Raw genomic sequence first — 16239 nt, 5'->3', positions numbered from 1 at the left:
TACCACATCGCTTGCAGAAATTGCCTTTATGACCGTTGGTTCTATCTTAATAGATCTCATCCGCTCAATCCGCCAGAGTCTGTCTTCACATGCTCGGGATAGACAAATCCCTTACTCACCGAGTGTCAAAGACACAACGGCTACTCTCAACCTGGTTTAGCCAGACTATCGAAGCTGTTGCCCGGGGTGTGGCCGCTGCACATGTTACAGCTGCTAGGAGCCACAGGTGAGAGCTGAGTGTCAGGTGGGACCAAAGGTGTACGAGCTGCCCTAAAGAGGCATGACATGCCCTACACCAGAGGTACTACCCCTCCCTGACTACCCCATACACCCCACTGATAATACAGGAAGGTCATGAAACTAGTTATAATATCAAGAAAATGAGGAGCAAGTAGAATTCCAGAATCACTGATACAATCTTCGCATAAACATGGCAACAAACAACATCACTTTCCAAAGCAGCTTGTCTTAAAAGATCACAAGCAAATATATGTCATCCAACTACTGATACCATTTTCCAATAATCTCTTGCCCAAAAGATTGTTAAATAGTTGGAAGCTGTTTGAATCGAGTCAACAGAAAAACTTTTCAAAAATTATATAATGGCCATTTCTTTTAATGCCAGCTCACACAGTTTGCAGAGTCTCCACATAAGGCAAATATAATATTCAATAGCTATTACTATCATTGTCAAAACTGAGAAGTCCTTAAGGCTGCAGCAGTCCTTGCAGCCATAATAGTCACTTGTTTGTCACAGTATATTGTTGCATAAAAAGCCATTAGTATTAAGTTGTTGAGTTAGACTTATTTGTCAGTTATATCTTGGCTATATAGAAACTATTCCAGGCTCAATTTTAGCCTCAGATTCTCATTTGTAAATCTTCACAAAAGCCTAGTAATAAATATTGAGAACCTATGAAGAAAATGCATTAAATGTGTCACTAGTAAAGCAGTTGGTTGATATTATGCACAGAGAAACACCCATGCTTCACATGACAGGACAAACACTCGGGTATATGAAACAACCTGCTAAATAATGTTCCATACATGAGGAAAAAAGTAAGTGTTGAAGTAAGTGCAGTCACTCAAAACTTTTTGAAAGCATGATTTGTCGAACAATTTAAAATGACTATGTTCGGTGGGTTTGCGTGTTGCATTAAGCCAAAATTAAGACTACAGTACTCAATTTTGCAGATTTGAAGAACAAAATATACTTTAGAGCAGTGGTTCTTAACCTTTTTGAACGAATCGCCCCCTTGAGCGATTGAGTGAGATTTTTAAAAACCCTCTTTTTTGCACTAAAATCCTGGCAAAAATTATGGGTTGTTTTTTTTTTTAAATGTGGGCTGATTTTTACAGCAAAGATGGAAGAAACAAGTCCAATTTCTATTGTTTGTGGTTTATGGACTCGCACTGCTTGTCAGTCTGTAAAACAATACTTAAAAACTGGATGCTGTTTTTTCTGCTGCTTGGATTGCAGAGGTTTCACATTCTATCACACACATATCTACATACTGAGCTGAACAGGCAGCCATTTCTGGCAAATAAAAGGGGTGTCTGAAGGTGCTCTTTTTCAGACGGTTCTCAGATGCATTCACCAAGAGGCGGGACCTCGGAGCACCGCTGAGCTCTCATTGGTTGGTTTTACAAAACTTTTCCTCTCTTAGTTCCAGCCCCCTTTTCTTCTTTTGAGAAGTTCATTTTACTGCTTCTCAAGCAGGCACGTCATCTAAATCTTCAAAGATTTAGGTTGATATCATGGGTTCCGAAGCAGATGATTCCAAAGAAGGTATGCTTTTCATTTTTTTTTTCTCCCAAGGAGGTTTGTTTTTAAATGTTGCTTTCCAAAGCTGCTTCTGGCAGCAGATGATGAATAGAGGTTTGTATTTGCTGTAATACTGAACTGTTTTTAAGGGAGGGGAGAGAAAGCAAAGGAATCTGAAGAGAACTATCTTTAATTTCACTGAAAATGCAGCAACTAAGCCCTTGACACCAAGAATGTTCTTTTGTTCTTTGTGGAATGACAAGCATACACAAAGTGTATATTAGAAGCTGTGTGTGCTATGTACTCACAGGCAACAATGGCTTGAAAACGGAAAATATACGTTGGTTTAACACCGTCCAACTTCTGTAAAGGGAAGTTGTGCAATTCAGAGAACTGAAAAATCGTTATTTTAAGGAGCTTTGGAGAAACAGTTTTACTGGTTGATGCATGTTGAATTGAACAACAGTATGTCTGTGGCAAAGTTTGTCAAAAGGGAAATATCCTTCCTTTCTTTCCATGGTATGATGAGCATGTGGATGATCTGGAAACGTTCCAAAAAAACTGAATATTTACCAGCGTAAATGTGGGTTGGGTTGGGAAATGACTGGTGAGAGAAGACAATTTCTCCCCCCCCCCCTGAAAATTTAATGCAATAGCCTACTTAAGTCCAAAAAGAAGGTAAATACGGTACCTCTGAGAATGTGGGCATATTTTAAACAGCTCAAATTTCTTGATTTGCTAAGAAGCCAGATAAACTGCTGGTATAAACCACACTAATCAGATCATCAGTTTGATAGTGAGCTAGGGAACTTCAAAATATTGCAGAGAGCTGCTTTCTTCTGACAATCTCACCAATAGTAACATTTTCCACATATATATAATGTGAATTAAAAATGTGTTTGTTTCTGATTCAAGGCATTTGGCTGAGCAAAAGTTACTAAATTTAGTGTAACTGGTGGAACGAATTTATTCAAATGCTCCCATATGCTAGTGCTTTCTCTTCAGGGAATGGAATAACTGAATCTAAATCCAGATAACTATGCTAAAGTCTTTTCCTGTAACTGCTTTAGAATCTTTGACAACATGCTCATTTAACTTCTTTTGTGTACAGATGAGTAAGCAGCATGCATGTCATGACAAGACAAGACAAGGAGTAGGAAGAAAATTTAAAAGTAATCTTAACTTTACCTGCAAATTCAGTTGATTAAATGAGCATAGCTATCTGTATTCAGAATTATAGTCCTTTCATTACCTTTAAGAAACAACTCATTGTTTATGTTTTTGAAAAACAGCTGAAATTAACAGGGTAGATAATGAAGAAAAACTAGTAATAACTTTGGCACCAATGAAAATTAAATTCCTGTTATATTTTGTTATATTTTGTTTTTAAAAATATGAAACATTAGATTGTGATATTTTAATAAAGAAGGTGAGTCTGAAATTATAGTTCAGCTCTAAATTAATTTCTAGGGTATTTCCCAGTTGAGTTGCTGTATGGTTTTACACCTCATGGAGAAAATCTATGTGGTCACTAAGACTGACTTGATGGGAAATAAGTGTAACCACGTTTTACACCACAAAAAGTTTTGGATATATACTGTATGTGTCTGATGGCAATATTCTGTGTGTTCCTCATGAATATCTTTTGAATGATTCTCCTTCCATTACAAAGCATGCAATGCATTTTATTTGTCGTTAAATTTCACTAGGTTAAGGAAAAGTTATTTCTAGGTAAATCTCTTTAGGATTACTGTCTTGAGCAGGTAGTAACAATGGAAGGTTGGTATAAGTATATTTGTAAGGTGACTCAATCTTCCATTACCCATTACTTGGTATTTTTATTTTTTTGCCTAAACATTAGATAATGTTTAGTTAATGGTTGCTGCTGTTCTTAATTCTATTTCAGCTATATGATTGTTACATGCATCTGTGTTTTTTTTTATTTTAATTGTTTCATAAGTTACTGGAGAACTCATGAAATATATGGGATGAGGACTTTAATAAACTGAAAGTATCGAATTTAACAAAGATTAGCATCAATATATATATATATATTAACTTTCTTCCAAAGTGATAAAACTGTAAATATCGTCAAGTTACATTTTATACATTTTTGTATACGTTCCAGAAGAATAATACAGTACTCAGATATTAAACTTTTAATGAGTAAAAACAGCAGTGGGTATAACCACAGTGCATTGCCAGAGATGTGTTTTAATCATAGTTTCCATTGCATTTTAGTTTATGAAATAATAGAACCTTTGTATTGATCAAATGTACAGCCTAAGTGAAATATCATATAATGTACTGTAGCACAAATTCTTGTCTTTTAGAGATGGAAAATATCCTAATCAGGATATTTGTTTCATTTTGAACAAATATTTCCCTTTCTTTGGTTGCACTTCTCCTTTGTGCAAAACACTAACCTTACAACATATTTGGGGCTGTTCAAAATGAAGGCCTATAACAGAGGTGTCAAACTGCCTGCCCGTGGGCCGGTTTCATCATACGGAGGCCGCGCCAACCCCAGCTCTGGTAATGCAAAAAAAGTCATGACACATCGCGAAATTGACACCCGTGACCTATAACTATCTCAGCTACTTCCTTCCATTTGGAATAGCTGAAATAGTAACAGAATGAAAAATTGAAACATGCTTTCTAACTATATATCAGGGATTTGTAGCCTTCAGTTCATGGGCCTAATCTGGCCTGCCAGGCCAGCCCTACTTTAGCTTATGATTCCAGCAGCAAGAAATGTGTTAGATATCCTACATTCTGTGATAAAGCAACAACAGTTATTGATGGATGGTCAATTTGAAGAATGATTATGTTTGAACTGTCCTCCATTATGCCCCGATTGTGGAAAGCATTGGTCACAAGCTATCTTGCCAAAGTACCAAGTGGGATGTAAGTCTGAGAAACGTACATAGAGTTGTAGTATCAGTCTTTATAATTATTCTGACGTGGTGATTTCATTTCTCTCTAAAACTATCCAATTGTCTGAGCTTCCCCGGAATTGTATCTTCTTCATCTTTCTATATCAGTTATAGAGTTGATATATTTCAAAACCTTTATGTAATATAAGGGTATAATGCTTCCTCTTCTCCCCCCCCCCCAATCAACTGAAATTAGCATGGAAATTTGGAGGCATTTTCTCAGTTTTAAGAAGGATAAAAGAAGTCATTTGTTCCCTGGAGGCCACTTGCTCTCATTTCCATGCTAAAAACACACCTCGGCAGATCAGGAGATTCCTTCCACATCCATCCAAAGGTTAGATACAGTTGTTATTCCTGAGCCCTCTCAGTGCCATTGAAATACACCAAACATTCTGTCCAGCCATCACATAACTGCCCAGCACAAGAGTGGGCTTGAAATTTGGCTTGTAGTGAACCGACCTGACAGCACAAAGAAATCTCTTTCCAGTCCCAGTCTTTTTCTCAAACAGGTCTCAATGTTAGTAAATTTATCAATGTATTTCAGTTTTTTCTACTAGTGTTGGCCAATTAACAGATAATTTTACATAAACCATCTTCAAATTAAAGTGGCCTAGGTTGCTTTTTTGTTGTTGCTGCAAAAACACTCTATGCTTGCTATTTTTTCCACTACAACCTTCTTATGTTTTGAGGGAGTTTACATCACATATTTCTAGTGTATAAAATACAAATTATTTTTGACCTATGGCCTGATAAACATTGCCTACATATTTTCAAGATAGGCTAAAACTACTTTAAGCACACCTGTACAGGTTAATTCTTAGGTAACATGATAAGGCTTGATGATTATAGCAAATGCAATGTAAAGCAAATATAAATGATGGAAGTGTGACTATGATATTGGCTTAATTGACTACTTAATCTATTGCAAATGATATTCATAATCTCTTATATCAAATGTATATTTAAAGTATATATACAGTATAAAACTAGATATAATTCAGTATGAAAACACTATTCTGCAGGATACTTGAGTCCCAACTTGTAAAAGTTTTACAGTATCAATAAAATATTTATCACAAGTTATCATTTTTATGTCACATGTTTATCTGATAGTCCTTGAAGGTTGTATGTTGTAAACATAGATCTTGGAGGCTGTATATTATAAAGAAACATTTCAAGAACAAACCTGTACAATAAACTACTATGTCTTGTTGCTTAGCAGTAAAAAAGAAGATGAAGTTCCAGTTCATATTTTTGGAAAACAAGGCTGAAAGTTGTTTTGTTCCAACATTCAGCTGGAGAAACAATATATAGGAAGTCCTTCTTTAGTGACCACAGTTGAAAACAGTAACTCGATCGTTAAGCAAAGCAGTTTGTAAATGTAACTCTGACTGTACTTACAATTTTACTTTAGCATTCCTTTGCTTTACAACCCTGCAAAGGTCACAAATGTGAGGATTAATCATAAAGTTACTTTTCCATCACTGTTGTAACTGGAAACAGTTGCTAAATGAGACCAGTCACTAATCAGGGATCTTCAAACTTGGCCCTTTTATGACTGGCTGAGGAATTCTGGGAGTTGAAGTCCACAAGTCATAAAAAGGCCAAGTTTGAAGATCCCTGCACTAAATGATGTCTACCTGTATGAGATGAAAAGTCATACTGACTCATATGCAATTTTGGTGCCAAGGGGGAGAAATCAAAAGAGGAGAGGTATGTGAGAGATCTTTAAAGTATGAAACTTGTACATAGTTGACTATGGATTGACTATAATGAAATCATGCTTAAAATTCTTATATCTCTTTCTTCCTTCTTTAATGCACTAAAAGTTACTCTTATTTTGAATGAAAGAAACATTTTCCCCTGCCTCTTGTTTTAGTGTTGGACTGATACCAAATTCATTTATTGTGACCTGTAAGAACCTATCCTTATACTTATCTAGCATAGCATAGTTATGGTTATGTTTAAAGGATTTATGGTCCAATTGATTCATTGGAAGCCACAAACCTACAGAAAGGTGTATTAGAATAATTATTTATATACAGGGTAATAATAATAATGATGATGATGATGATGATGATGTTAGAAGGGACCTTGGAGGTCTTCTAGTCCAACCCCTGCTCAGGCAGGAAACCCTGATTGTCCCACTGATTAATTGTTCTGTCAGGAAATTTCTCCTTAGTTCCAGGTTGACAGTTCAGGTGCAATTCAGCTAAATAAAAACAGACAAGAGTGAACCCTTACAAAAAAAGCTGTTTGTCTCCGTTAGTGTGAATGTGCCAGTGCTTCTTATAGCTATGGTAGCTCAAACCCTTAACCTTTTCCTACTGTTCTTTCCATTAATATATCCTTAGTGCTTGGCCTTGAAGCTAAGTGATTACCATATTATGGTTTTCTGTATTTGTCACCTCTGGCCTTAGAACTATCACATGTCTACTTAACTTTTAACACTTAGAGAAGACAGCAGGATATAATATAATGAGAACAATATGTTTTAAAAGATGAGAAAATCTACTGAGTCTAAGGAGAGCCAGTTGATGTAGTAGTCAAAATGTTGCATTGGAATCAGGGCCTTAATTCAGTAGAGGTTTGGTGATTTTGGAGTAGTCATTATGTTTGAGCTTATATTCTTTTCAAATACATAAATGAAATATGTATGTGTGTGTTAATATTGTTCAGAATTCTGTTTGCTTGATATCAGAAATTTGAGAAAGTGCAGTTATTATTGAATGTAATTGGGACTTGCAAAATCAATTCTAATTACTAGTTTAATTTATTCAAATCATTACTGTTCACTTTATGACCTTTTCCTTATTTTTCTATTAGTTCTACGAACACACACACACAGACACACAGACACACACACACACACACACACACACACAGAGCAACCAATATGGTCCTTCTCCAACATGACCGATGGAGAATCCACAATAGATGGGTTGGTCCTTGTCTTCCTACCCAGAGACCAAGTCAATCAACCCTTTGCCACTCCTCTTCCCCTGGGCCAGGAGACCCAGTCTCGACGAAGGCATAGCCATTGATGACCTTACAGTGTGGTGGCTCAAAAAAACCCTGACACAGGATCTGACAGGCCTAAACGGGGGGGGAGTGGATTCTCCATTTTCATGCTGAGAAAAGGCGTTCAGGTAAGACAACGCCCCTTCTCCAGCATGATCTATAGAGAATCCACAATAGATGGGTTATACCAAAGCCTCACTGTCCCTGTGGATGGGAAGCAGTCTGGACGTGTGTCCCACTATCTGATATTACTCTCTGGAGAACTCTCCCACCAAACGAGGCATCTGCCGAGGCGAATCAGTCTAGTTTATAATGCCTCACAAAAGGTGAAGGCAACGACCACATCGCTGCCCTACAAATTTCCTCGATCGACGCGTCGCCCACGCCGTTGAGGTCGCCGCACTGCGAGTTGAATGCGCAGTGATCCGACTAGGAACTGGCAAGGAGTGTGTCTGATACACCTCTGCTATACATGCCCTAATCCATCTGCCAGAGGCAGACACCCTCTGGCCCATTGACGAGGGCTGGAATAACACGAAGAGTGCCTCAGACTTGCAAAAAGGAGCAGTTTGCTTAATGTAGTGACGTAAGGTTCTGTGGAAGTCCAGGATGTGCCATTTACGTTCCAAGTCGTGAGATGGCTGAGGGAAAAAATCTGGCAGCACAACTTCCTGCGCCCTGTGAAACAAGGAATTGACCTTGGGAATGAAAGAGGGATCCAACCGCAGGACCAACCTCTCGACATGAAAGATGAATAAGTCATCTCTGATAGACAAGGCTGCCAGTTCAGAGATGCACCTAGCTGATGTGACAGCCACTAGGAAGGCCACCGTAAGCGTCAAGAACCTCAGGGAACAGGTTCTGATGGGCTCAAAGGGAGGAGAAGTGAGAGCCTGTAGGACCTTGGGTAAGACAATGCCCCGTCCCTCAGAAAGATTAAAAATATAATGTATTTACAGATCACGATTTAAAAGAACTTTTAAAAGGTAAACAGGAAGGAAATAGTTTCACCACTGTTTTGAATAACTGTTCAGATTCCTTATGCAGTAGCAATGAAAAATAAATAAGTTCATGACATTTATACTACACTTGTTTCAACCAGAATAGCAGATAAGAACTCTTCCGTCTTGTATGTGACACAGAAGTACTGTGAGACATTAACATCTGCAGATAAAGGACGATACAGAGATAGTTCTTGACTTACAACAGTTCATTTAGTGACTGTTCGAAGTTACAGTGGTACTGAAAAAAAGTGGCTTATGACTGTTTTTCACACTTATAACCCTTGCAGCATCCCCATGGTCACGTGTTCAAAATTCAGACGCCTGGCAACTGATTCATATTTATGACAGTTGCAGTGTCTGGGGGTCATGTGATCGCCTTTTCTGACTGTCTGACAAGCAGAATCAATGGGGAAGCCAGATTCACTTAACAACTATGTTACTAACTTAACAACTGCAGTGATTCACTTAACTGGCTAGAAAGGTCATAAAATGGGACAAAATTCACTTAACAAATTAAGTGTTTAGCAACATAGATTTTGGGCTCAATTGTGGTCATAAGTTAAGGACTACCTGTATATGTGTTTTAAAAGATGTATTCATACTATAAATACGTAATTCTATTAACACTGCCCGCCTTGCTACTAGACTGGAAACTAATCATAACTAATGTTTTCTAATGTATTCACTTTATTAATAGTCTGTGTCTCCCTTCAATTAGCAGAACTAGTTTGTTTCAGATAAACAAAAACATGTATAGCTACTACCTTGTGATTTATTGTCAGCAGCAATAATTGTAATGTTGTAAAAACTTACAAAGAAACAGCCAAGTGGTAAAAATGAAATTGTATATAAACTAGATATCCAGATATCCAGATATAAGAAGTTCTTCCTCAGTAGGCCATAAATATTCACCTTAATAATAAACTGCAACTGACTTGTTACCATTAGGACCAGGCTATATAAGACTATTAATTTTTCTAGAACACCTTATGTCATATAACAAGCTGTATATCCTACAATTAAGAATTGCATTATTTGTTCATGTGTTGTATATGTTCAGAAAAGGTACTTGTGAAGTAAATTTATATAACATCTGCTATAGCAGCTACATATTTAAGAATATGATACATCTTTGACCCATTAGACTTCTGACAAGTAGGTTCAAAAATAATTTGAAAAAGTGTTCTATGTGGTCAAAGAGCTATGCCCTCTTTCAACATATTCTATTTACCTTCCTTGTTTTTTTTAAAATTTTCTCTGAACCCTTGAACTGTTTTAAGTTATATGTGCCCTTAGCATCATAATTTTCCAATAGTATTATTTGGTAATAGCATTGTGGGTTCCCCCAAATCTGTTGATACTACTTTAGTTCATTGTGGATGCTGTTTGACTTTTGGTGATACTTAGAAAATGGTCTTTTTTAAAAAAAAATAATGAGCAGGTTCTGTAATAGAACTTCCTTCTTTAGTTCTTCTTGTGTCCAGTTAGTTTTACTCTGTACTCTGTCACAATTTTCTTTCGCAATCTCCTTTGGTTTTCAAGTGGAGAAGTAAAGGGCAGACTTCAACAGAGTTGCCAGAAGAAAAGAATCAAACAGCAAGTCTTGATTTTTCTCTGTATTCTCCTTCCTGTTCTCCCTCCTTTTCCTGAATAAAGATTTATTTCCATAATGTTCTGCTTATGTAGTATTCTCATTTTTTCCCATATGTATTCTGAAGCAATATCTGTATTGAGAAACAGTAAGTCGTAGGGAAAGTCTGAAACTCCCACTCAATAAATCTGCTAGCAGCTGGATAAAATATTTAGCTTAACCTTCTCAACAGTTGTTTGCTGAATTTCTTGTGGTAAATTATTGTCCATGGAAGCAGTTAGGTGAAATAAGAATGAATTAGTTCTTCAGGGTACCAAGATGCTTCAATTAACTACAGTGTTCCTATTCTTATGAAACTATGAACATTTGTGGGATATTTGATTTTTTTTTTTGGGGGGGGAGACTGATTTACAAGCAGCAGGCTTAATCCAGATGAATTATCTTGAGAGGTTGAAACTTCTCAAGATAAGTGACATGTCAAATACTTATTCTTATAAAACAATCTTAAATTCATGCTGCTTGTTTTATATTAGTAGCCTTTATCTATGAAGTAATTGTAGAGCTGCTGCCTGACCTGAAAAGATTATGACATTTTAGGCTGTCGTGGTAAAAAAAGAAAATCATTATTTGAAAGACAAACTTGATTGCTGTAGTATGCATTTCTTGGAATGCTTCATCATAAACATATAGTGCTGAAAGAGAAGTATAGATATATATGGTTTGAGGAGGAGGAATATGGAGTAGCAAAAAGGAAGAAACATAAAAAAGGGTAGCTACTCACAGTATAGTCACTCTCTGTGTGGATTTAGGCAATTGTGGCTTGTGGGTTACATCTTTTACGGCTCTAAGATCATGCCAGTAAAATTGTGTAACAAAACCACTAATCTTTTGTTAACACTTTTTTTTAACTGCTTGTGGCATTTAAACTTTTTAAAAATTATTTGTTTGACTGCAATTCCAAACAGCCTTTAAATGGCTTGCAAATAATATAAAAACAAAATAAAAATGCAACTGCATCTCAAAATTAAGAACAATAAATCCTAATGTGCATTAACACAAGCATGGCAACAATCATTGCCTACTGCAAGGACCTGCTGGATATTCAAATCCCTGAGGCTTTTCAGAAAAATTGAAGTGTTAAACTTGATGTGTTCAGTCTTTGGCTTTCAGTTTAATTTAATACCTGATTCTGGTTTGTAGAGCTGTTGTTATAAGTGTTTACCATCAAACCTCTAAATATTTGCTATACTAGACACTGTATAATATAGGAAGTACAAACATAAAGCTTTGGGATGATTAATGGCTGTCCAGAAGAAAAAGCATACTGATTGATTTGACCATTTAATTAGGCATTGTATTAACATTTTTAATATATTAGTTTGCACCTCTATCTAATGTGCCATTCATAAATACAAAATTACAGTGAAATATACATTAAAACACAAATGGAGGAATAAAAACAAATAAGGAAACAACAAGATTTTATTGAGTGATTGATTCAAGATAACTTATAGAAAGAATTGGTTAAATCTGATGTGTCTTGCCAAGCTGTTAAAGTAATGTTCTGTCTTTTTTTCAATTGTTGCTTTAAATTTCAGTGCTTTATTCAATAGAGGTACTTCCTTTGGCTGTTTATTTCAAGGAAGTGAAAATGTTAAATCAACATGCAGCAGAGATTTAGAAAGACCAACTGAAATGTACTGTAATACTGAGCTTCACTGAAATACTCAGGCATAAAGTGTAAGGGAGAGTAATATGTAACTGTTGCCACCCAAAGTAGATTTCCTGATTTGTGTACCAACTAGAATCCCAATCATTTGAAGGCAATTTTATAAGAATTTTATTATAGTGGGGGGGGGAATCAAAATAGTGAAAAGCACAGAGGTACCTTAAGTCAGTTATACATGTGTACATAGTATGTGAAGAAAAAGCAGTCACTTAATTGGCGAGAATTGCTTTTTGAAAAATGTCAGATATTTTAGAATAACTCATTTTAAACATTTGGATCAAATATTTGGATTAAATTGGATTATAAATGCCTGTAAATCTTTTGATTTATCATAAAACTAATACTCTTTATAGGAACTAGCTATCTTTGAAAACCTGTGGGATTTAGGGCAGATTGTCTCCAATCTTTTTGGCACTAGGGACTGGTTTTGTAGACAACAATTTTTCGATGGACCTTGGAGGGGGGGAAGGAGAAGGAGGATGATCCCACACATGCACAGTTTCATTTGCCTGCCACTCAACCTCCACCTATGCAGCCCAGTTCCTAACAGGCCATGGATTAGTACCAGTCTGTGGCCCAGTGGTTGGGGATCCCTGATTTAGATCATATGAATATATGTCTATTTTTTTTCTAAACCATGCAAATCTTCTCCAAAGTCGGGGGTCGTCTTATACACCGAGTCATCTTATACGCCAGAAAATACCATATTTTCTGGCGTATAAGACGACTTTCTAACCATGCAAATCTTCTCCGAAGTCGGGGGTCATACGCCGAGTCGTCTTATATGCCGGAAAATACGGTATTTATAATAGATTGCAACATTTTCTTTGGTATCTGAGTAAACACTTTTGTGAAAATCTGGCTACAGTATTCTATTATAAACTTGGTGAAATCATTGAGCATTAAAATAAATTGTTTAGACTGCTTAATAGCATAGTTTTGTGATGAGTAGTATTAAGACTTCTTATACATATTCCAAGTTCCAGGATTTGATCTGTAAGAGTCTTTCAAATGTAGCTTTAGATCAGTGGTGGTGCCAGAGGCGGCACTCAGAGCCCTCTCTGTGGGCACGTGCACTGTCACCCCAATCCTAGGCCTTCAGCTGGTTTTTATAAAACCTTTTCGCTTTAGGCCTCCACCACCATGTGCAAAAAAAAAAAAAAAAGAATCAATCAATTTCAACTTCTCACGGGAAAAAAAAAGGTCTTGCAAAGTTGGAATTGATTGCTTGAACTTTTTAGTCCCACCCAGTCTGCTGTTACCACTGCAGTGACGGTCACCCAATTGCCACACCCAGCCAATGGGCCACACTCACCTGGCACTCGACGATGCATAAATGGGTTTTGGGTTGCAGTTTGGGGACTCAGTCTCTAAAAGGTTCGCCATTACTTCTTTAGATCAGTGGTTCTCAACCTTTTTAATGCTGTAACCCCCCCAACCGGTCGTAAGTCGAGGACTACTCAACTGGTCGTAAGTCGAGGACTACTCAACTGGTGCAGCACTGTTTGCAGAATGGGATTTTTGGCGGGCTCAGCAGGGCAGAGACAGCCTGGACAATTCCTATTGGCTTTTGAAAGCCAATAGAATTAGACTCTATTCAAGAGAGTCTATTCTATTGGCTTTCAAAGGCCAATAGAATAAAAGGGAGTAGCACAGCTAAGGGGAAAAAAATGGCGGACTGCGTTGTTTGGCGACTCCCGTGAAATGGTCGTTCGACCCCAAATGAGGTCCGGACCCACAGGTTGAGAACCAATGCTTTAGATGATAGTATTAGGTCTAATGCATCTCAATATCTGCAAAACAGGTATCTAGAGCTTTGTTCATTTATATTCATGTAATAATCTTTGTTTACATGTGTAATAAACAAAGTAATACTTATATTCCTATAGTTCCTTGTAATTAATATATTTTAGCAGTTGTATCGGGTGGAATCAAACTGTCTTTTTGTTTGCACAGGAAATATATGAACATTATAAAAATATTTTAAAATAGTTATTGTACTTTTATTCTTCCTTGTAGTTTTAAAGTGCTTCGACTGTAACTCACATGAAAATGACTGAAATTTCTGATTTGTATTTGTTTGCTTTCTTCTAGTGGCAACAGATGTCTTTAATTCCAAAAGTTTGGCCATTCAGGCCCAAAAGAAAATTCTATGCAAAATGGCCTCCAAATCAATAGCAACTGCTCTGATAGATGACACCAGCAGTGATGTGTTGGATGAACTCTACCGAGTGACAAAAGAATACATACAAAATAAGAAGGAAGCTGAGAAGATAATTAAAAATCTTATTAAGACTGTTATCAAATTAGCAGTCCTCTATCGGAATAACCAGTTTAATCAGGAAGAGACTGTACTTATGGAGAAGTTCAAAAAGAAGGTTCACCAGTTGGCTAAAACTGTGGTCAGCTTCTATCAAGTGGACTATACTTTTGACAGGAATTTTTTATCAAAACTGTTGAATGATTGTAGAGATCTACTTCATCAAATAATTCATCGTCATCTCACTGCAAAATCTCATGGACGTGTCAATCATGTGTTTGATCATTTCTCGGACTGTGAATTTTTGGCTGTCCTATATAATCCATTTGGATCTTACAAGACTCATCTCCAGAGGCTTTGTGATGGTGTCAACAAAATGCTAGATGAAGGCAATATTTAGTTGTATCATTATCAATTGTTCATATAATCAAAGGCTAACTATTGTTGATGGTCTTAGGGAGCCAATGAAAGAATGAAGAAGGGCTAGATAGTGTTGGTGGCAAAGAAGAATTTAATATCAATTGAAAATTCTTCAGCAGATTGATTTATTTATTTGGAATTACCTTTTTTGCCGTTTCAATTTTTTTTATAATACCATGCTTTAAAATACGGATTTATAAAGCCATAAAACTACTCAAGGACTACTCAAAATAAATAGGACTTCATAAAATAGGCAGGGATAATAAGATGTCACATTCTAAAAGTGTAAGAATTTTAATAATCTGCTATTTGTGTCTTTGCATCTGCAGAGAAGCTGTGCTACCTATGTTGAATAAAGTTAAGACTGCACAGATTTAACAAACCCTTTTTAAAATTCATTTAAAACTGTCTGCACTATGTATAAAAGTTTAAATTACATTGTCATAATTATACTATTGAAACAGTTAAGTGGCTGTTTGAGGTCTAGAGCTTTATTTTTTAAAATGTTCAGGGCTTCCACTAGAAAATAATTTAAGTGGTGTGAACTGCTATCTCCATCACTGGTACTATCCCATATTATAACAGAGTCTTTAAGTTGCGTCCTCTAGCTATTCTTGCAATCAGCTTCCCAGTAGAAGGGACTGCATTTCACATAACGTGCTTCTGAGAAACCCTGAACTAAACCTATACTTCCAGGGCAATAACACTGGGCTTCTTTTATGTGAACCTTTCTTTAATCATCTTTATGGTTTGATTTCTTTATCTGTTCTGGACTAATTTTGTATTATTTATCAATGTGTATATATTTGACAATCACTGAAAATTTACAGACATCCTCCACGTTCTAAGCATGTTTACTACCACTATGTCATATATAGTTAAAAGTATAATTGTTTCTGATTATATTTTGTAGAAAAATATGCTTTCAGATGAAATTGTTCAAGAAAGATGAAACTGGATATTCCAGTGTGTCGTCCACATGTACAGGTGGTCCTTAACTTATGACCCCAGTTGGGACCACAACTTCCATTTCCAAAGCAAGACAGTTGTAGAGTGAGTCATGCCCAATTTTGTGAACATTTCTACTATAGTTATTAAGCAAATCTGGCTGGGAACGTCACATGACAATCACATGAACCCAGGACATTGCAACTATTGTAAATACATGCTGGTTGCCAAGTGCCTGAATTTAGATCACCTAACCATAGGGATGCTGCGATGGTTGATAAGTGTGAAGACTGGTTGTAAGTCACTTTTTTCAATGCTATTGTAATTTCCAACGGTTGCTAAACAAATAATTGTAAGTTGAGGATTACCCTGTATGTACGTTTCTAGAATAAGTTTAGAGAATGTAATGATCCTTAGAAAAAGATATGGGTAGCAAGCTGGACGTGGAAGCTATGAGTCTGTGAACCAAATTTGTAATATTTGTGAAATTTTGTTTTATTCAGAAACCAATGTATGTGTAATGTAGATTAAATATATAGCAAATATTGGAAAATATATTGCAGCA

General features: G+C 36.4%; 1 protein-coding gene across 1 annotated transcript; it reads left to right on the top strand.

The window, feature by feature from the left end:
- The first annotated feature begins 1640 nt into the window (after positions 1–1640).
- TNFAIP8 (TNF alpha induced protein 8) lies at positions 1641–15906 on the top strand. Its single transcript, XM_039361265.1, has 2 exons — positions 1641–1789; positions 14141–15906. Exons 1-2 carry the CDS (start codon positions 1759–1761, stop codon positions 14704–14706), a joined length of 597 nt encoding a protein of 198 aa, XP_039217199.1. The 5' UTR covers positions 1641–1758; the 3' UTR covers positions 14707–15906.
- The last annotated feature ends 333 nt before the right edge of the window (positions 15907–16239 follow it).

Source organism: Crotalus tigris, unplaced genomic scaffold (genome assembly GCF_016545835.1).
Source record: "Crotalus tigris isolate CLP2741 ecotype Arizona unplaced genomic scaffold, ASM1654583v1 scf7180000019228.606590, whole genome shotgun sequence".
NCBI lineage: Eukaryota > Metazoa > Chordata > Lepidosauria > Squamata > Viperidae > Crotalus > Crotalus tigris.
This window is presented reverse-complemented; position numbering and strand designations above follow the sequence as displayed.